Source organism: Fistularia commersonii, chromosome 6, assembly GCF_037954325.1.
Source record: "Fistularia commersonii isolate RoL2024-O1a breed Wild chromosome 6, RoL_Fcom_v1.0, whole genome shotgun sequence".
NCBI classification, from domain to species: Eukaryota; Metazoa; Chordata; class Actinopteri; order Syngnathiformes; family Fistulariidae; genus Fistularia; species Fistularia commersonii.
Window position 1 is genome coordinate 9,736,448 of NC_141289.1, and position 22,151 is coordinate 9,758,598.

Sequence of the window (22,151 nt, forward strand, 5' to 3'; positions counted from 1 at the left end):
GGGATCCATATCGCTGCTGAGTTATTCTCTAAATTCCATGGCACGGCTAACACTCAGGGTGTAAAAGATCATAGAATATGAGCATTAAGTCATAAAATAGCTGTCTTTGTCGACACTGATGTGCGATGGTGCTCACCGATGGAAGCCGGGCATTACCCTTTACCACTGAGTCACAGCAAGCCCTTGTCAATTCACCAAATAAAGTCTGAACTGACACGAAACTCAGTGGGGCAGTCCCTTGTTCAGCCCATCCTTGCCTCCCTCGTCCACACAGCAAGTCAAGAAGCGTCATTGCCCCCTAGAGGACAAAAACACAGGAGGAAAAAAATAACAGCCATGCATGTGTTTTCACATCATCCCGGAAAACCAGCAAATTAACCTATTGACCTGCGAATATACAGATTAGGGAAAATAGAAATGCTGATAATTACAACAAAAAAAAAAAAAAAAAACACCCTCACGGCTTTACAGGCATGAACTCCAGAAGCAAAATTTGGAGGACGAGTGTTATGCTGAAATAATTCATGCTGACGTTTCCATTGGTGGACACCTCTTACTTTGAAGAAAGTCATTAGTCTGTATTCAGTGTTTCATCTTTTCCTTTCTGTTATTTTATTGAATTATGTTATTTCATTTAGAACAAATGAAACAAATACAGCATGTAAAATAGCAAAGATACATAGCGCGCAGACGGTCAAAACCGGACGCTGTAGAATGTCAGAATATAAAACCGTCAGGAAAAGTCTCATTGATGGTCCAAAGTGAATGGGTCACATGCATGTGTGAAGGTTGCTATACCGCCGTGCATGTGTATCCTCAGGACAGCTGCCGGATGTGTATTAGAAGCCCCCAGTTGAGTGACCAACATTCAAATTTCAGTCTACTCCACTGCCCACGAGCTAGCTTTGGATAAAGTACATATAATCAATCCTAAATTTACGTCTGACACGCACCAACCACAGCTGTCCAGACAGTACATAGAAAAACAAGCGTTTGTCATCCGCCGGCCAGTCGGGTTTTAAATTGGAGTGAAGTGCTTTGCTAAAGGGGGCTGCCCTGAATGGGCCAAAGGAACTTAAGCGGAACTAAATCCTTTTTCTAACAGATGTATGGCAGATGAGTCTGCCACAGTAGCTGAGGGAAGAAACAGGGGGTGGTCTATCAGATCTTGGCTCACAATACAGGGGTGAGACATGGATCTTAGATCATTGATTGAGAGATGCGAGGAGTTTCACTTTGTATTTTTGAAGAAAACCATGCAAATCTATAGTGTGTGCAGACAGAAGTGTACACGGAAAAGATTCTCTGACCTGCAGTCAAATGATGGATGTCGTACAGACATATTTTTCTCTTTTTCTGCTATTTCCACAAAATTCACATATTCAAAAATCAAATCACAATGCCCTTTCCCCCCCCACCCGTGTTCACTACATTAATTTAGGTTTTTGTTGCAAGCGCAACTAGAATGGAAGTCAGTGAATAATGAGGAGCTAGCATGGTTAATAATATTTATTTATTTTTAGTACAAGACACAAAGTCAAGTTTGACAAGCTCCAGGCATTCTACTGTAAATCCAGCGTTCGTCAAGCTAAAAAATTTGCATTGCCCCGGACGAGCTGCCTTGAGCATATAATTTCATTTTTTTTTTTTAAATCAAAAGTCGATGAGCAGCCATCATATTCCTAATCTTGACTGTCCGTGTGGGAGACGTGTGATGTTGTCTCTATCAGGTTAGTGATGAAAGGTTTTCATGGTCAGTAATGAAATCAAGACCCAAACCATGTCTCCAAGGAGGAGACACAGAAGTGAGAGGAAAAAAAAGATTAGAAAGATGATTAGGAGAGAAAGTTGCTACATGACAGAGAAAAAAAAATAGCTCTGTCGTTAGAACGAGCAGCTCTCATTCAGACTTAGCTGGCATGAAAAATTAACCAGAAGTCATAAAAAACAACATTCTACATTATGAACCATTTTACTGGGGAATTGTATCTCCAGTTAGTCAACGTGACGGTCGGGACATCATTGCAGAATTACCTTTTCACATATTTATACCTCATTTGGTTTGTTTTGCAAAACATCCTGTAACAACCTTTCTGCCTGCCATTTTTTTTTTCTTTCCCCTCCAATTCTTTTTGTTTGAACAATATTTGAAAGTTTATCACAGCTGTTTATTTTTTCCCATAATTGATGATCTGTGGATAGTTATGACCTGTTATGTCTAGTCACTAGTCAATAAAGATGTCTCTTACCTCTACTCCCTTCCCCCTGTGTCCTGTGCTCCATAACAGAGGAAATCATTTTTGTTTTAAAACACTGACATGTACTTTTGTATTGGGTATTTGTGTAAATATGATTGAAGTGAGTGGCTACAGATGAAAAACAGAGCAGTACTGCGGTCCAGCATTGGGAGCTGTATCAGGCGGTGTAGCCAATAAATCTTGCGAGACAAATCACAAACACAAAAAAGACTGTACTACTCACTTTGATAACATTTTGGGAAGATGATTCTTTGTTCACAACTTTCATTTAATGTCCTCACAGATTAAAGAACCCCTCCTCACATTTTGCCTTTTTTACATAGATGTATCGCCATTGTTGTTTTGGCACTTTTGACTATGATATCCTTTTGAGGAGAGACACCACTTTCAATCAACACCAGAGTATTTGGGTTGTGACAGTGCCAAAACGGGATTTGTATGCTTTTATATGAAAAGGGAGCATTCTTGAGTCTTAAGAAAGTGAATATAGGATTCCATTATATATTCCATTATTATTCACTTGACCTTTGTATAGCATGTCAATATACTCCTGAGGTCAGGTGATGTGGATGGACAAAAAAGATGTCCCTTTTTTTCCCCTCCAAGTCAAAATAAAACATTTACTATTTAGATATAAAACACAATGCAAGACTCACTTGATGACTGAAGCACAATTGGATATCAAGGAAGAAATAGCAACTCCAAACTTGCAAGGGTTTGCAGCATTGGCATCCAATATATCATTCCCGCAGCACCGCCCAAAGGATCCTGAACTTTGTGAAATAACAAATTCACATGTGTTTTTCACTTGATAACATGTCACAGCACAGTCCCAAACAGACATAAGAAAGACATGTGGTCACAGGAGGTGATTATGGGGAAAAAAAAAAAGAAAATGTGTGATTGATTTGTCTGGACCTGCTGCCATGGAAACCTAATGTGGAACCACAGATCAACTGCATTTAATTGAATTCCAATTTTCCGCTGTTGCTGCAGTCTGACTGATAGACAACCACAAAGCTTAGAGTAAACAGACACCTTGTATTTACAGAGAAGGCAGAGTAACCATTAACCAAAGCCAGCACAACCACAACGGGAAAAATTGGCAAAAAAATCATATAAAAGAGTTTTGGAAACGGCTATCGAAAAGACATTCGGCGGAGGTTCCAATTTCACAAAGCAAAGCACCTAATCTTTATTTACATGTCAGTACAAACCACCATCTATTCAGTGCTCTCCAAAAAAGTTATTTGGGATGATGCTTCCGGCAGCAGCTGACTGTGAACACCACTGTCTCCATCCAGGAGATTAAGGCAGTGGCTCGGAATCAACTGTTTTGCTGGAGGGCATGGTTCTGTTCCTGAGTACATCACAACTTTGTTCACATCTGCCGCGCTGCTGTGGGCTTTCACCATGTGCTCTTTGCTTCACATTTGAAACGGTGCATAATGAAAATATGAACCAGTCCAAGGCTAAAAAGCAATATTGGGAAAATGTAAGCTTACGCATACTGGTTGAAATGAAAGAAAAAAAGACCAATCACCGAGATTTACAAATTGGAAGTCGACTTCAGGCCTAAGATCTTTTTCTTTTCCAGGGATCGAAATCTCATGTATATTTTTTGTGACAAAGGAACCAGTTAATTGTCAGGAAAATATATTTACACTGTTCTCATGAGCCTCGGCCTCATTTCCCAAATCTCCCATGCTTCAATGTGCTGTTGAACATTTGCTCATGCAAACAGACTTTTCTGTCATTTTTGGAAGTCTGAATTGAAAAAAAAAGTCACAGAAACATTACTTCATTATTCATCTCAGCATATTGTCATGTCAGGACCACAGAGGACCAACTGCATTTATATAGATTTTGCAAGTAATATTTAAGCACTTTCCGAGCACCTTAATATCCAGAAACTCAAGCTTTCCCATCACATCTGAAGTGCCATATGTGATACACACCGCAATCAATGTATTTCATCATTTATTTGATCAATTTTTTTATGGACATCAAAGAGTTGATCTATCGTGAATGTATTTTGAATCAATTAAACAAATGAAAAAGTGCTAAACTTGAATGATACATGACTTAGCTAATAGCAAATACTGCGGTAATCTTCTTTGGACCTGGAGGAGCGAGTCTGCATACTCACATTCCACCCGGCAAGACTCAACCCCAGGGAATCTAACAGACATTATAATGAAAGCATCACTTGTATATATCTGGCATTTCATCACGGTGGCTCATAATGTTTAAATTAAATGTCAGTACCAAAAATATAACTTCATTTTAAATGAGTCAGGTTTTTTGTGATTGGCAGATAAATTCACGTATTTTATGGATGTCATCGCAAGTGCAGTTGTTACCTCTAACAATCATGGCATTGGCATTGTATGTGCTTCAACCATATGTGATCTTGCATGAGAACCATAAAATATTATTATTCAGCAGAAAATTTGCCTTCAAGAAGCATGTGGTGTGAAATAGTCTGATCAGTAAATATATTTTCTTTTTCTAAAAATCACAAAACAGGCAGGGTATGCCCATTAAATAACAGCAAACAATGACAAATGAGAGTGAGAATATATGTAGGGTTCTGCAAAAACCTAATCTCAGTGCAATACTTCCTACTATCAGCATTCAAGTGTTTCCCTTACATTAAAAGCATTAATTTGAAATTTTCCGACTTTCATAACTACTTTCAAAGACACGGCGAAAAGCACATGATGGTCACTGAAAAGCGACCTTTTTTTTAAGAGCCAAATATGTTACACAGATCTAATTGTCTTTCAGGGAAAGGTCCCTGATAACTGAAGCCAGCTGTGTTACATTATTGAAAAGAATCAAAATTATTGTCATTAAAATGACAATTTTTCTCTCTCTTTTCATATAGCAATGTCCTGTGTAAGAGTCTCTGGCGATTACATTTTTGGGCTAAAAATTCACTCCTGACACTCAACTTGCTGGCTCCTACCAACTCTGGGTATCAAGCAGAGGCCACTGAACTGTGAATATTTGTTTCCTACTTGAGTGATCCAGGCTCGAAACCCATTTAAAGCCCATATCCCCAAATTTGTGCTGAGCGCATCACTCGCTGCTGTCCATGACATCCAGCATAATTGGGCCAAAGACATTTTTCTAATAGTCTTGTTGGCCTGATGCCATGTTTTCAATTTTTTATGAATGGAGTCTCTTCATTTTCCATGAGTTTGCTTTAAAAATTCAAAAAGCCTTGTACTGACATTTCTACATTTTTTGTTTCCTCCCTGTCTTTCTTAAGTTGTATTCCATGTTTGTTTGTTTTTACTTTTTCTACAGCATGCCTTATTGAGGCATTTGGGAAATCAGGCCTGCAGCAGGAGGGCTTGAATCTTCAAGTAAAGCTGTCCAAAATAAAAAGGAACATCAGCTAAGGAAAAAAATAAGATTTTTTTATGACACAAATAAAATTATTTTTGCATTTCAATGATTGATCTCAAAATGTTTTTCTTTCAGACACCGGGGGGGAGGGATTGTTTCAAACACAAATGCATGTTACATGGTGGTTTTCTCCCACTAGGATAAGCTATTGAACATTAGGCCTTTGTCTCTATAAGAAGATCAAGCAAAGGTGAGAATATTTACAACAGATTAATTCAAAAAACAGTTTTCAAGTAGTAGCAGTGGAGATCTCCAGTGCAGTAAGCAGTGGTTGACCTCTACATGGTCAGTATTCAAGACAGAAAAGTCCATGATTCCTTCATGAGAGCGACATGCAAACTGCAGCAGGGTAGACACGAAAGAAGCAAAACATGCGCTCTCAATAACAAAGTCTCTGAAGCAGTTTCTCACTTATCAAGTAGCTTTCCAGGCTGATAAAAAAGCGGGGAAGGGATTCTTTCACAGCCTTGCATCCACTCCGAAATTCTTGAATTATAAAGATAAATATTCTTTTTTTTTTTTTGTTCTTCAGGCGCAGAGGTTTGGTTTTTGATATACGTTTTTTGTTTGTTGTTTTTTTTTGTTTTTTTTGTCAAAGGCAGAACTTCTACTAATCCGAGTACAACCGCTCGATCCAAATAGAATCAAACCCCATCCAAACTAGATTTTCTGTCCCAGAATAAGAGAAAAAGATGAGCTAGGGGAGTATTATGTTGAAGTGACACCTTTTACCACTGGTTCTCTGTTGAGGTATGTGGCCCAGTAGACAAGGTTGAAGGTTCCAAAGAGGACGGGAAAAACAATTCTGGACATTTTGTCAATCTTGCTGACGCTGTTGTATGTCTTCTTGGGGTCATTCGTCTTAGCATCAGAGGAGCGGAGCTGCACTGATGCAGTGTTTGAGATGGTGGAGATGGTGATGTCTTTGGTGATGTTCGGCGTGTAGTTGACACCTGCCGAGCAAACGTTGTTGGATTTCTTCGAGAGAACCATGGGGTCTCGTTTCTGTGGTTGGAAAGACAACAGAGAGGAATGGATTTGTTTTGGAAAAACCCTCTGCAGATGCCATTTACTCAGCTATTACCATTGTTTGAAACCCATTGATTATCCCGGGCCCCTCTGTCTGAAATGATTAGTGATCTCACTGAGAAAGAACATTTCTGGCAAACATTTCTGTGCTGTACAAGTGAAGATAATTCACTGGCTGCTCTGTCAGTCTGATGATTTCTATTCATCATAAGTGCAACATTCACTATGTGTTTGAGAATAGCTGCTAACATACACTGTTCAATTTTCTGACATTCTGGATCATATTCTTATACTCTTAAGATATGTGGATATGTGGATTCAAAATGAGAAAAAAAGCAATATAAATATATATATTACGATTATTACCTTTATCAGTTTGTTTTGAAGCCTTGGTTGGTTGACTAAAAAACATAGTTTCTTCCCACTATATTTTAGCGATTTTAAATTGCCAACTTGGCAATCAACAGACATGGCAATGTCATGAATGTGAGATGCCTGTGGTAGATGGCTCACATACATATTGTTAAATATTATTTGTCATATTGTCATAACAAAAATCATATCAAATCATGTCATATCAGCGGCAACCCTTGCTATTATCCAAATACAATCATGTCAGTTGTGAGGCGAAAAATGTATTCCATCATGCAAATGCCTGTAAAAGTATTTGGAATAGCACATTACTTATCTTTAAGGTTAAGAGTCTGATCAGTTAGGCGGGTTTGTGGCGCTTATATTTCAGCTTCTCCAGGACAACAGAGCATCCATGGGCAAAGATGGTACTAATGAAAATGTACCATCTCATGGGTAATCAATATTTTCTTATCGCCCCTCCAAAAAAGCCTTAAAAGAAATGTCATGACTAAGAAATAAGTGTTTGCTTATTCGAGATAGTCCATCAACATTGGCCCTTTAGACTTAAAAAGATGTCTTGAAAGACCCATTACAATAAGATGTCTGAACTTTAAAAATATGTTGTTCTTTGACCACAAGCAAATGCCAACAATTTTGACTTGAAGAGTAGGAAAACACTTCTTATGCTAATACCAACGAAATTTAAAAAAATCAATAATGACAACCTTTACTAAGTTTCTGGGCTTTATCGAGTGCATTTTCTCCAGTAAGACAAAGCATCTGACTTACTTCTATGTATGACATACATGCTTGTCATACTCTGACATGTATTTTAAAACTTTTAAAGAGGTATTTTAGAGACCAAAAGCTTTACCTTAGGGTGCTGCGCTTCAAGTGCTTTCTTTCCATCCCAGGCCCAGCTCCTTTTGGTGAAGTAGTTAACTGTGGCAAACTCAATAAGGGCAGAAAAGACAAAAGCATAGCAGACAGCAATGAACCAGTCCATGGCTGTAGCATAGGCCACTTTGGGTAGAGAGTTCCTGGCACTGATGCTTAGGGTGGTCATGGTCAGCACAGTTGTCACCCCTGGGTGAAAACAAAGGTCACATCAAGTTTAAATTAGATTTTAATATGCTGTTTGGAAATACACAACAGTCTCCCCAAACCCAAGGGTGGACAGTTTAATACTTTGTAATTGCAAGCGACTATGGCACAGCTGCACAGCAGCCACCTGTTATTATTCTCTCTGAAGGGAATGTGCATGACAGCAGCATGTCCTTGTATCTAATGTAAGAATGTTAAAAGAACACAAGGTAATGGGAAAGAGTGGGGTCACTCACCAAAAACAGTCCTCGCAGGTACAGATTCTCTATTTAACCAGAATGACACCTGGGACAGGATTACAGTCATGAAACAGGGCATATATGTCTGAATGACAAAATATCCAATCTTCCTTTTCAGGTAGAAGTGAGCCATCATCACTGTGTACTGGCCTAAAGGGACAAAAACAAATAAAAAGAGCAGAATGTTAAGAAAAGGAAAGTAGACATTATAGAACTGACTCAGATATATTTTTTCATGTCTAACACCAAAAATACATGGTTTTAATACAACCTCACTTTTGAATGACTATTCAAGTCATGACAATATGACTTATTTATAAAGAGACCATGATAACTGATTCTAACAACGTTAATATGTGGTATTGGACATGTGAAAAATAAGGTAAAAGGGAGGGTGAAGAGTGGTGAGCAAAGGGCACGCAGGTGGGGGATGGGGACACAATATTCAGTTAAACAACCGAAGATTGCATTTGAGGCTTTAAAAAAAATCCTCTCAATAGCAGCAGTTTCAAACGACAGGCTCTGGTAAACTATGGAAAATCCAAAGACTATATTCCACAAACTAAGGCACATGTGCTGGTCTCTCACCCTCTATCTCTTTCCTTCACGCACACACACGCGCACGCACACAAAAACACACACACACAGTCACACACACACTCAACCACACAGTAATACGCAAGGCTTTCTCCAGGCAAAATCGGATTTTTGAACCTCCCTAATCCCTGGTTACAATCTGCATCCTGCCATCATGAGAGGAAGGGAGCGAGTGAAGGCAAGGGAGGGAGGAAGGGGTGGAGAGAGCCTTCCTGTCCCGGGATCCTCGCAGAGCTCTTAGCCCCGCCTCCTCCGCCCCTGCCAATCCAGGGACTGACATGTACACATACACACATTGAAACACACAAAGCACAATTTCTCACTCCTGACCACTGCATACACACACGCAAACACACACACACACACACACACACACACACACACCCACCCACCACCACACACATACACACACACACACACACACACACACACACACACATACACAGACAAGCGGCCGGGTGTCCCACTGGCTTAATCACTGGTGGGATGGAGGGGGGCTGACTGTGTGGGTATTGTCTGTCTTCAGTTCTTTCTTTTTAATGCAGTTTTTTTTCCGTGGTTATTTGGACCTTGCCTGTGGAATAATGGTCAAAGTCTCTTGATGGGTCTGGCTGACTTGGAGGAGGAAGAAGAAGAAATTAAACATCTCATCACCATATGACAACAGCCAGACAGTGAGGGACATTTGTGTGTTTTGGACCAAGTCGCACTTTTCCCGATCCCTGATGCTGCAATGCCTCCATCTGGGGATCCTGAGCGCCATTAGTCCGGACATCGACCCCATCCTCTGGGCCCTCTGATGCCCTCATGACTCCAGGCCACCTGGTTCTCAGCTACACCGTCTTCAGCTGTTGGGAACAATCAGACACCGGCCGAACTGGGACACCCCGGGATTACCTTTGCTCTTGATGCATGGAACCCGAAAGAACTTGGGGCAGAGGAATGAGAAAGAACATGTTCCACTGGTGGATTTCACTGCTTTTCTCCCAAGGATTTGTATTGCACAACGTCCAAGGGGAACTTCCCTTCATGTCTGGGAACAATGCTGCCATGTTGGTCAACTGGTAAGTAGGAGAAGCACACTTTTTGCTTTTAACAATAATATTCAAATTAAGAAATCAAAACCCAAACCATACAATCTCTGCAACTTCTAACAGTAGATGCATTTGCTGCACGCATGTCTTATCTACTTTTAGACACAAGGAGTTATTTTAGGAAACGTCTGAGACGCAGGAAGTCATGTCCTTAAAGATGCTCCCAAGAAAGTTGTGAACTAATCTCCTTCATGTGCTCACGTGGTAATACTGTCTAAGATTAAAAGACCTAAAGGATGGCAAAGACTGTTACATCTATATGGTTTTGGAAACCTCCATGCTTGAGGATTCAGTCCATCTATATGTTCAAGCTAAAATGACGATGTGCCATTTTAAGATATTGTCAAAACGCTACCCTGCAATTCCAGAGGCGACTATTTCAAAGCATCGAATGCTAATACTGTAAATGCTGCCTGGCACAAGCTGTGGCACTGTCTGAGTTAAAGGTGAAGCTGAAGCACCGAATATTCTAGATCCATTCAATATGTCTCTGTCACCGCTCAGATTTCCCATAACAGTACTTCAAAGTCATAGGACTAATTTCAGAAATAAAAGGGTTTCACTTCAGCAGAGGCAATGCATCTACAGCCAGGAAAAGAATTATTACTGAGTGAGAATAGCACAACAAGAAGGGCCAGACCATCATTAATTGACTGCTGTTTGAAACATAAGTGCTTCATTACTTTGTCTAGACCCAATAAAGCAGCAGGAGGCTGTCAGACTGTTTGTAATCAAGGAGAGAAATAATAGTTAACACCAGGTGACAGTCTGTCTCATTAAGTAGAGGAGAGAGAAATCTACATGCTTACACGACCAACACACCTATTCTGGGTTTGTCTTTGCTCTTAATGTAGAACTTCAATGGACAAAGGTAGTTTTTGTGGAGTCTTCTTTACGGTTAAACCATCATAGAACATGTAACATCAGAAGACAGGAGGTTTTTAAGCTAGGAGACAAAAAGCTGAGCTTTTGTGATTTCAGTTAGTTACTCCATGACTAAGAATTCAGTTAACGAGTCATCTATAGCTTGTTTGTACCTATCCATCCATCCATCGTCTGCCACTTGTCCTGCACTCAGGGTTTCAGGGTATGCTGGAGTCTATCCCAGCTGTCATCAGGCGAGAGGCAGGGTATACCCTGGACTGGTCGCCAGTCAATCCAGGGCCACATATACAGACAGAAAATCACTCACTCACTCACTCACTCACTCACTCACTCACTCACTCACTCACTCACTCACTCACTCACTCACTCACTCACTCACTCACTCACGGCAATTTTCCCAATTTTTCCAATTAACCAAACTGCTGCATGTTGTTTGTGACCCGAAACATTATGCAATTGCAAGTTTCTCTATACGACTGTGCATTAAGCTACCTAAGACAGTAAACAGAAACACCATGGTACTTGGTACATCACAAGACAAATTAGTTGCAGTAGACGCATTAAAAGCATAACAAAATTATTAACTTTTGTTGGAAATGCAAATATCGGCAATGAGATTACATATTCCCCTTAAGATTCTGGCCTTGCAATCGTCGACCACTTTGCCGTAAATCTCACAGGTCTATCAAAAGCCCCCAAAAGGGATTGACTGTGATTTTGCCGATAGCCCATTACCAATGAAAGACTTAATCTTTTGTGTCATGCTTGATATCACAAAGGCAAAGGGATTTTGAAGGCGTACTGACAGGGTGTTCTATGCTGCCAATCAATGTCTGGAATTGCAACATTGCCCAAAATGACATGAATTGTAATGATGGTAAATGTGCTGAGAAAAAGCAGAACTTGAGGAAACTATGGAAACAGTAAAGTGGTAATCTTGAATGGCAGTGCTTGAAATGTCATATTTGGCCTGCGAAACTATCTGCAAGAGAGTCAAACACTGGCAGAATGTTATTAACCTACTGGTCTGAATGTTTCCAACGGCATGAAACTCATCAGCAGTCTCCATAACTGCTTTGGATAGTTTCCAATCTATAGCACTGAGCTGCAATAAATAATTACAAAATGATGGCAACATAGTTAAGACCCAAAAGAAGAACAAAGTATTAACTGCTTTCCAAAGTGATGATTGTAAATTAAAGGGATTCTTGCTGAATGTTGAACTAATGCTGATGTATTGCATTTTGGTCAGTGTTTATAAGTATGGATGTCCAAGCAACCTTGGATGAACCTAGGCATTTTTTTCATGAACCTTAAAGGGAGTGTGTTGACTTCTTGATCCTTGGTCATACCTTTCGAAAGAAACAGGTTAACTCTAGCTTGTAGCTTCTTTCAGCCTCTATGCTAAGCTTCTGTCTTTCACTTCATTTCAGACAAAATCACATGTTTGGTAGCAATCTTTGTTATATTACATTTATATACAAAATGAAAATGCAACAAACATTTATATATATATATATATATATATACACACACATATATATAATAAGTGGGAAAATCAAGTATAGCAGGTACAGACAAATAAATGGGCTGACAAAATGAGCAAACCATTATTTTTTTATTTATTAGAAACAAAAAAATATTTATTTATTTATTTATTTAATTTTTATTTTGTCACCAAGCTCAGTCAGTTATAGGTTTTCAACTGGAATTGTATATTTTTAGGACATTGTACAGTATTTTCTCAAAGTAAAACAATTCACCCTTGGCAAAAAATGTCATTCGACAAATGTCATGTTGAATAGAGTTACCCTGATAAATTACAACAATATTAATCCATAGACTAATGGATCGCTTTGGTTTGGTGCCAGAAGGCCATGTCACATGTGAGTCATTGCTCGCTCAATGGAATTTGTTTTTCCTCTCCCCACACAAACTAAGCCCTTTTTTTCCCCCAATCTGCAGAAGGTTCATGTGCCACAAAAATCTAAAATGCATTCCCACATATAACGGAAAAAAACTTATCTACCAAAGAAAATGTGCAGTCACTTCATGTTTTATTCAATGTTTGCCATATAAATGGTTTTCATTACAGACTCCTAAACTGACCTAAGATATCTGCCATGCGCAAGTCAAAAAATAGACTGCCATAATCAACATTTATATTGTAGTTCATACCGGAGGGGTCATTAAGCTGGCGGTCTGCTTTCAAACTACCACAAGGGTCAGCCAACCACTGAACTAACAAGTCATCTGTCTCCATGTAGGGATGCAATCCCTACCAATGAACCCTTTAACCCCTGTTCCTTATGTTTAAATCAGCAAAGAGAAGGTTCAGTCATCGTGCACAAATAGATAAATAAATAAAAGCAGGGGAAATCCAGACTTTTAATAATAATTCTACTAGAAACTGGAGGGAAGTGTATTACAGTTTGATTTTACATAAGAGTATTAAGCAGATGCCTTTCAACCACCCCACCCCCTCATGTGTCACAGCTGGAATGTCCAATCCCAACATACAAACAGACTCACACGCCTGTCTTCTTCTATTTTTGTGAGGACCTAACTTCAGATTTAAATTAAATAGCCGGTGCATTTGGAATTATTTGTTTTTGGTTAAACCACTCTTATTTACTGTCAAACCTTGATAAGACGCCAAATAATAGCCAGTGTCTAGTGACAAACCTAAATTATTAAATTCGACATTCACACTGCTGAAACACCCTCCCTTTGGTCTGACAGTTGACAGCATTGTGAGGACCTTTGTAACTCATTAAGATAAATCCACCCACCCAACAAACACAAATACACATACACAGTGCAACAGCCAACCAACCAATCCCTAGCAATCTGTGATGTCATCATCTTATGCAAAAGCTGATGGGCTGGTTGAATGGGGATGGGGAAGGCGGGGTGGATTAACCCGAGGTCTCAGGTCTCTCTAGCTCTAAGTGCACATGTATGTGTGTGAGTTGTGTGTGCACATGCCTGGGCTCATGCAGGGATAAGTGTTATTTTACAGGGCTGTCCAGGCCTGTAGACAGCTGGTTTTGTGGGGGATAGGCTACTCTCCTCCTCTAGCTTCTGCTCATTGACTCTGATCTCTTGATAATGTTTTCCACATATACTCCCCACTGCATACCCATCTCGCTACAGCATTTATCTTTTTTCTAATCTAGAATTAGTTACATCACATTATTTAGTATTACTTATTACTTATGGTATGCTGTGTGGAGAATGAATTTATTTGCCTTATGGGCAAAAAATCAAAAATTGGTGAGGTCTAATGTGGTACCATGGAAAAGACAGAAGATCTTTTGAATAAAAAAAGATTGTCTGTAAAATATTTTCAATTAACAAAAGCAACTCTTACAGAGCAGCTGAGCTTGCATTTTTAAAACAACAGGGCTGTGATGAGTCTCCATCTTTACCTTGTAAAGCCAATACTTTCAGTGAAAAAGCTATTTATAGCTGTTGGTACTTAGAACAATGATGGCGAACACAATAGAATGAGCTAATGAAATCAGTGATGGGAATGTTTTATAGCAATTAGCCATAGTAAATCCGTCATTAGATAATGTATGGGTGATAACGTATGGCATTAAAAGGACCAAACTGCTCATTTGAGTTCACCCTTATAACTCATATACATTACATACAACTTGAAATGATTTGTTTTAGACATAAAAATGAATTAGAAGATATTTTATAGGTCAATATGTCCAATTACATACAATGACGCTCCAGTCATAAACTCTACAATGTGTGCCTACTATGGTTTTGCACTGTAGAGACAATTATCATATTAACATGCTCAACATGCTACACATTTCCTCTGCCTCAATAAAAAAAACAAGATATATGACAGTAATGTTCGGAACAGTAGTATTAATGAGTATTAATTATTTTACCATAGAATGCAAGATGCCCTCCCAATTATCAGCGCTGGTGACATGGATGCTTCATGTATTGGCAGTATGTCTATATCTATTTAAGGGACAAGAGTGAAATTCAATATGTTTGTGAAACTCTAAATTACATTCCTAGGCACATCAAAATGTGACTTTCAATAAGCCCAGAGTAAACTGTACTTTGATCAATTAATGTGAAAACTACCTTCCAATGGCAAATTATGCACAACCTGGAGATTGGAGGTGGCTTTAACAATGAACTGCCTCGCCACAGTTTTAATGTCTCTCACAAATGGACAGGTAGTACTTTGTGGTTGTATTTCTCCAATTTACAACAAGATGACTATGAGTTCAGTGAAATCCATTAAATGATCTGCTCATCATTATGATCTAAAGGAATGATTAAATACAAAAGCATATCTTTCTACTGTCTATGATCCTACAACAAACTTGACCTATGTATTTTTTTAATACAAAATGCCATCACTTTATCATTTTTTCATGTTTGTATGAAATGTCTTTATAATCCGTGGATGAGCTCTGGCCAAAGGCATTTTGTCATGTCACATTGACCTTTGACTATCAAAATGTAATCCTTTCAGTCTTCAGTTCAAATGAATGTCTGTTCCTGGGGCAAGGAAATTCCCTAAAGGTGCTCCTGAGATATTTGGTTATACAAGCGGAACAGTTTCTTGTGTCCCCAAAACTAAAGCTAAACAAAATAAAAAGGAAATTTCTTGTACTGTGATTGATAAGGATGAAGAATAAAATTACATCACTTTAATTATATATTATTTTCGCTTATTGTTGGACCAAATTGTCTTACTGTGTGGATTTAAAGTCAACCCATGCCCTTTACATTTCACAATAAGTATGTTTATTTACAATACCTGTGGCATTTTAAATCAAACATTGAACAGTTCAAGCTGATAGTAAGCAGATCCACTCACTACAAAACTGTATTTTAGGCATTTTCTCTGATCTTAAGAGTGTTTTGTAATGCTGTTTACTGTGTCCTTATTTCACAAATAAGATTGGCAACACCCATCTCTTTTTTTGCAAGTCCATGTGACACAGAAGCTATCCGTTGATATTCTACTTCTTCTACTTTTATTCCTTTGCTTTATTTTTGCTTTGGAATTCATCACAAGATGTAGTGCATCTTGCTGCCACATCTGCAACTACCAACATGACCTCTATCACATCTATCATTGAAAAATTCAAATTGCATTTACATGTCCTGTCTCAAAACATCATCATATACACAGTTACCTCTGCTTGTGCGTATGTCCTCTGTCCCAGCTGTTTGACCAACAAGAAGGTACTGGTTGAGTCGGGACCCCTCCTCTGCCACCACCACTGATTTAGCGGGTCCTGTGGTCCATGTGTAGACAACCTCTGATACTGGATAGGCATCTGATTGGTAGGGAGATGAGATGGATCATAATCATCTGCTTTCACTATAACAACATTAGAACTGCAAACTACACGTTACTACAAAAAAAAAATTATCCCTAATCACTGAAATGTTTTACCACATTGGCATAATTATTTCTACAGAGTAAGAATTCTTTGTCCTAATTTCTATTATAAGTATTTGATGAGTGTTGATGTTTATTTGTCATCTTTTTACTGTAATGTAAACACGTGTGTAAACACGAGTGTTTGGATGGCTGAATATTTGAGTATATTTTTATGAAAGCCACACTCCTGGGTCAGAGGTGACAGTGTGTCAGCAGGAGCCAGACAACTTCAGATTAACCATAATGTGTTGCATCACACTTGTGATGAAAAACAAACTCTCTGCCCTGCTATTTCATTCATTTTCAGCCTATTTTTTTTCCATCACACTAAAGTTGATTTGTGTCCCTTGCAGGGGATGAAACTGAAAGTCTGACTCTTAATTCTCTCATATCCAGAATGTTTGCTGCATTGGTCTTCCACTGTTGAATTTAAGGGAGGAAAATTCCAACAAGGCAGTTTGCATGTTCTCCCTGTGTCTGCGTGGGTTTCCTCTGGTTTCTCAGGTTTCCTCCCGCAGTCCAAAAACATGCATCAGGCTAATTAGAAAAATTGCCCCGAATTAGTGAGTAAGTGAATGGTTATCGGTCTATATATGTGGTCCTATATGTGTACCCCGCCTCTCACCCGATGACAGCTGGGTTAGGCTCCAGCATCCCCGCGAGTGCAGGATAAGCGGCAGACAATGGTTGGATGGAAAAAAAAAAAACAGCAATAATAAGAGAGAGCAGAACAGAGCTAGTTGCATTCAGTTTGCCTGATGTTTAAAGAAATATTGGTATTTAAAAAAAAAACAAAACAGTGTGTTTCTTCAAAAGAAAGTCCTCTATCTGCAATGGATGACAAGGATTATTGGGGTGTGAACACCTTAGCTTGAGTGTCTCCATTCAGGGTGCTCACTTGGCAGCTAGACTGGTGTAGAATGTCTAGTGTTTAAATTGGGCACTGTCAGGACAAAGGCCGGGACCTAAATTGGAGGATAGTTAGAATGGACAAGGGATTATTGGTGAACTTCATTATGCAGAAGAGGAACTAAAGACTTTGGCAGGCAAGATGTTGTACCTGTGCCAACCTTTCAGTAGTTCACATTTAATGCTTTGCTGTTCTCAGCCTTGTGTGTGAGGAAAATGCAGCAAATATTTAGCAATCTTACTATAGATAGGTGCACTCTGACTTGGACTGTGGAGAATGTTGTTAGATGCAAATGTACTTCAATTTGGTCATTCGCATATGGTGTCAAGATATAAAGGGCATTATCACTGTGGACTTTTATGGGGGATAAGCAAGCCTATACTACACATTTATAGTTATCTAACAATGTAAACACGTTTGGGAAGAAGACGCAAGGCCATTGGCCTGAACTGGCCCAAACTACTTGGAATGAGAGGGGATTGGGTCACTTCAGACTAATACAATGAGGATGTTATACGTTATGAGCAAATTCATATAAACATACCAGGGAAATCTCTGAGGAAAAAAAAAAAGAACGCACTCTCTTGAACCTGCATTTCCTGGTGGTATTGTGTAATGCATGCAAATTACAGAAAAAAACAAGTGAAGCTATTATTTGTAACTAACATACAGCCTGCCTGGGTCAGCAGTTTTGGGTGATTGGCAGCTAATAGAATTTTTCTTTCACAAGAAAGGCGCTTGCCAAATATAAGGTGCAATGTGGTTGGTACCTTGAAGTGACAGCCTTTTCAGCAGGAAAATGGCCATTGAATCTCTGTAATAACACTTTTTAAAGTACATTATAAACCCTGTTCCTTTTATCTCAACTACAAGACTTTTCTTTTTCTGGCAAATAATCACTTTGGATGTGTTTGAGTCTAATTTGAGCACATTTCACACTGCAAACCACTGCATTTCACAGCTCTTAAAAATCATGGTGCTTTTCAAAATCACTTATAGCTGTTGTAGATGGAAAAAAATATAGCTTAGCTCTTTTGAAAATTGAATAATTTTGCCTGTTTACTATAACAAGAGGATCCTTGCTTAATATCTATTGACTACATGTCACTCTCCTGGAACTGAGTATAAAGCCATATTATTGACAGTTATCCTGCAGTTTCCTCATATGAGTATAATATTATGATTTGAAGCCCACTTGGTCCAGTCATATGACCCAGTGGACCATATTATACTTATGGCGTTAAATGCATCTTTTTGTGCTGGCTAAGGGAACAAACTATTTCTAAATTCCCTCTTTGCCATCAACCTTGCCTTTTTAAAGTTCAAGTTTCAATGATTGTACTGTAATTACAAAAGACAGTGCTTCACTGCCGGGAATGTTCATTTGTTTAATTTCAATGTGCAGTTTTTAGAATAGGCATGTGCGTTGTTTATCACTTTAATCATCTAATTTACCCATTTACAATTCATATTGTCGAGACGTTTTTTTTTTTTTGACAAGTGTTCAAATCAACTAGAAAATAGGTTTTTAATCTTTTTATTCCACAGATCAAAAGTGTTTAGAGGAAGAATTTGCACAAATATGTAGAAATGTGTTTCAGACAAAAACAAGTGTCCGTGAAGATTTTTAATATCCAACTGATTCCTGCATGTAATGTTAATCCTGTCATGTTTTAATTTGACTGGTAAATGTGACACATTCTTTCATTCATGTGACACAAGTTCAACCGTCTGATCCCTGGTATAAAATGCAAATATATAATTTCCTCCCATGCCATTCTATACATTGAAAGGAAAAAGTTGCATGTGAAGAAATTCTACATATTGACAAGCTTGCTATTACTTAATTAGATTACATTAGCATTACTCTAACTCCTTGGTGTATATTTTTATTACTGGATGCTAGCAGCTAAACTGGGCTATCGCTATGGAATGCCAGAAAAAGGGATTAGATGGCATTTACCTTTACCAACCTTAAAGCAGGAACTCATGCTTTAATTGCACATTAATTCAGGACTCTTCACCAATGTTGGATATTCAGATATAAAGATAATTGATATGTGAATGCATCTGTATGAACCTTAGGTATAAGTAACCTAAAATTAAGCAAAGGAATTATTGGTAAAGTAGCTTGAGATAACAGTCCTACAAATTTTCAATTATTAAAATTCAAACTACTGAATCCTGTTCCCTAAATCAATGCTGTGCTTTTCGAAACTGTTAAGAACCTGTCTCTGAATTAAATAATGCTTTAGTGGATATAATAGGTGAGGCTTCAATAATTGCTAAGGCCATAAATCAGCCTAAAAATGAAGACAATATCACCATTAAATTATCTGCGAAAGCTTCTTGAGGCTCAGGCCATAACCTTAAACTTCACTACCTTTTTCCTCCCTTTGTATTTTCATTCTGAATTATCAAATTGTAACATTTGGATAAATGCAGAGTACATAGACAGATTTGGTGGAGATTAATCTTACCCATTTTTCATTACACCACATAGTGTCGTCTTTCATCTCCACAGATAACAGTAAATAGTGAGTGCTGTGTGCTGTCAGGGATATTTCAGCCATTTTGTGAACTTCAAGATAAGGGACTTTACTATTTTGAACAATGTCAGGGACATTTGCAGCAAAATAATATGACGGGTTTATGCAGAGCATTTAAGGACAAATCACGTCAGGCTGAGAGGTCATGGAATAGAATAGCACAGATGGACGCATGAGTAAAAATTCATTCCAAAGTCAGGCTTTACTTTATAAAATATTCTACAGTGTTGCAATCAGCACATTATTCCTATTATACACTTACACCTCTCACCTGCAGGGCATTGCAGTGAGGCGATTAGGTTGGAGTTTGCCATGGAAAGGCCAAGCATCTTCTTACACTGTAATTGGATTGCCATCAAATGTGCTTCCTTTACATAGTGATGGTGGGTGGACTGCGTCTCACAGAAATCTGCAGATAAGAGCCTCATCCATTTAGCCCCAGAGGCTCCCAAGGTGTGGACCTTGGCCAGATCAGTCTTTAAATATCCTCTGGGTCACTCAAGTTTCTATACATGCTCTCACTACTAGGACAGACAAAACGTCCTGTAAAGAAGATATCGGAAAAACACTTCTAATCAGTTATCTATTTCACATGGGAGAACATACAGAAAACTTCAGTTTTCTGTTCACTCTGAAAAATAAATAATTGAATGAATACATACAAAAAATGTAATTATGTTGAAATGTGCATGATATTATCATCATATTTTGAATATGGATCAGGCTATTTGTGTGTGCTCATCCAGGATCAGTAAGCTCCAACTGCCTCCTAAGATAATGACAGTTAACAGTTTCTGGCACCTTAAATTTTGGAGTTTGGGGAACAGTAAGGTTTGAGATCCATGCATAAGGCAATTTACATAACAATATTGATATTGAGAAGCAAATAATGTGGGAGCTTAAAAGAAGCTACAAATTATCCAGTAACATCACAGATAGCCGGGTATTTATTGGGTTATGCCCCCACTCTTGGATTAATTTATTTTGTTAATGCCTGTGTCAAACTGTTGCTAGTAATTTCCAGTCATTATGCAATGTGAGTTTGTTAATGTTCTCCATTGCTCAATATATACATGATAGTATTTTTTGCAGGCTATATTGTATTATAATTTAGCAGAACTTATACATGTTTGTTTATATAAAATCTATTTAAATCACCTTCTGGTAAAATGGGTATTTTTGTTTTCCATGGTTTTATATGGTTGAGTCTTGAGTCTATGAAATTGTAAAAAAGGCAATTTTACCGTACTTGATTACTGTTGAATTTGAAAGTCGACTTTTGGGAGACAAGTCTGTGAGCAGGCATACCGCAGACACATAATGGAGTCTCAAAATTGAAGGCAACAATAATGATAGTGTTTCCTTGTAGTGTAATAGTTAACGGGGTAGCGGGTATAGTTAGCAGGTATAGTGTTTTCATATACATAGTGTGTATATATATAGTGTATATATATACTACTTAGATTGGTGAGTGTTCACTAATGTGAGAAAACTGAAAATATATCTCTCTAAAACATACATCACTGACTCACTAATCTAAAGGCTCCTTGTGCCACCCATCAACTCATATCAGCCAGTTTTTAGTCTGCTAATTGTTTTAGCTGACTGCAAGATTTCTTAATTTTGCTTAACACTGAACATTTAGCACAATCGTCAGTGTCACCTTATCTGACACAACCTGATGTTAAAAGAGGCAATCATGAATTTAAAAAAAGGAAAGCAAACTCAGCAAACCAGACAATCACTTCTCAACTCCTCATGTGTCAAATAAGCAAAGAATTAATTACTCAGCCTTGCCCATAAAATAATCCCTTACTGTTCTATAAATGTACATTGGACTTTTTGTTCAACACCCTCTAATGGAGAGAATGTCCCATCAACAAAAAAGAAATCAAAGTAAAAAAATTATTTTACTCACAGCTGCCAAACTTGAGAGGACAGGCATGCGCGTCCATGGGGAAATCCTCCAGCTGCATCGGGCATTCTGCTGATATGGTCAGTCTAAACACATGCAATCAGTCCATTATACATCTTGTATATTGTCATTCAATATTCATCAATATGAGTCAATTGATCATCCAAGGTATACAATTTTGGCTGTTTTATCTCCTACAGGGTTAGATTCAGCGCCCCGAAAACTACAATTATTTGGGTTGGGCGGCAAAAGCTACTATGAGATGTTGATGTAATATATGTACAATAATAATCATTGAACAATCTGTTAAAGAATAAGAAAGGTAAAATGTCAATTCTAGCAGAAAAAAGTTATTTGAAAACAATA

The 22,151-nt window shown here is 38.3% G+C and overlaps 2 protein-coding genes across 3 annotated transcripts in view; one reads left to right on the forward strand and one right to left on the reverse strand.

The window, feature by feature from the left end:
• Nucleotides 1-589: 589 nt before the first annotated feature.
• LOC147233346 (gamma-aminobutyric acid receptor subunit alpha-5-like) overlaps nucleotides 590-22,151 on the reverse strand; it is a 32,173-nt gene continuing 10,611 nt past the window's right edge. The window contains exons 7-11 of the mRNA XM_086148046.1: nucleotides 21,789-21,871; nucleotides 16,161-16,304; nucleotides 8,399-8,551; nucleotides 7,933-8,144; nucleotides 590-6,680 (exon numbers count right to left, since the gene is read on the reverse strand). Of these exons, the coding sequence (XP_086004172.1) occupies nucleotides 6,384-6,680; nucleotides 7,933-8,144; nucleotides 8,399-8,551; nucleotides 16,161-16,304; nucleotides 21,789-21,871 (889 nt within the window). The 3' untranslated portion in view covers nucleotides 590-6,383. The remainder of the gene's footprint in view (nucleotides 6,681-7,932; nucleotides 8,145-8,398; nucleotides 8,552-16,160; nucleotides 16,305-21,788; nucleotides 21,872-22,151) is intronic.
• Nucleotides 9,501-22,151, forward strand: part of LOC147233347 (gamma-aminobutyric acid receptor subunit beta-3-like) — a 65,451-nt gene continuing 52,800 nt past the window's right edge. For both annotated transcript variants that reach the window (XM_086148041.1, XM_086148042.1), the window contains exon 1: nucleotides 9,501-10,062. In XM_086148041.1, coding sequence (XP_086004167.1) covers nucleotides 9,911-10,062 — 152 coding nt within the window. In that variant the 5' untranslated portion in view covers nucleotides 9,501-9,910. The remainder of the gene's footprint in view (nucleotides 10,063-22,151) is intronic.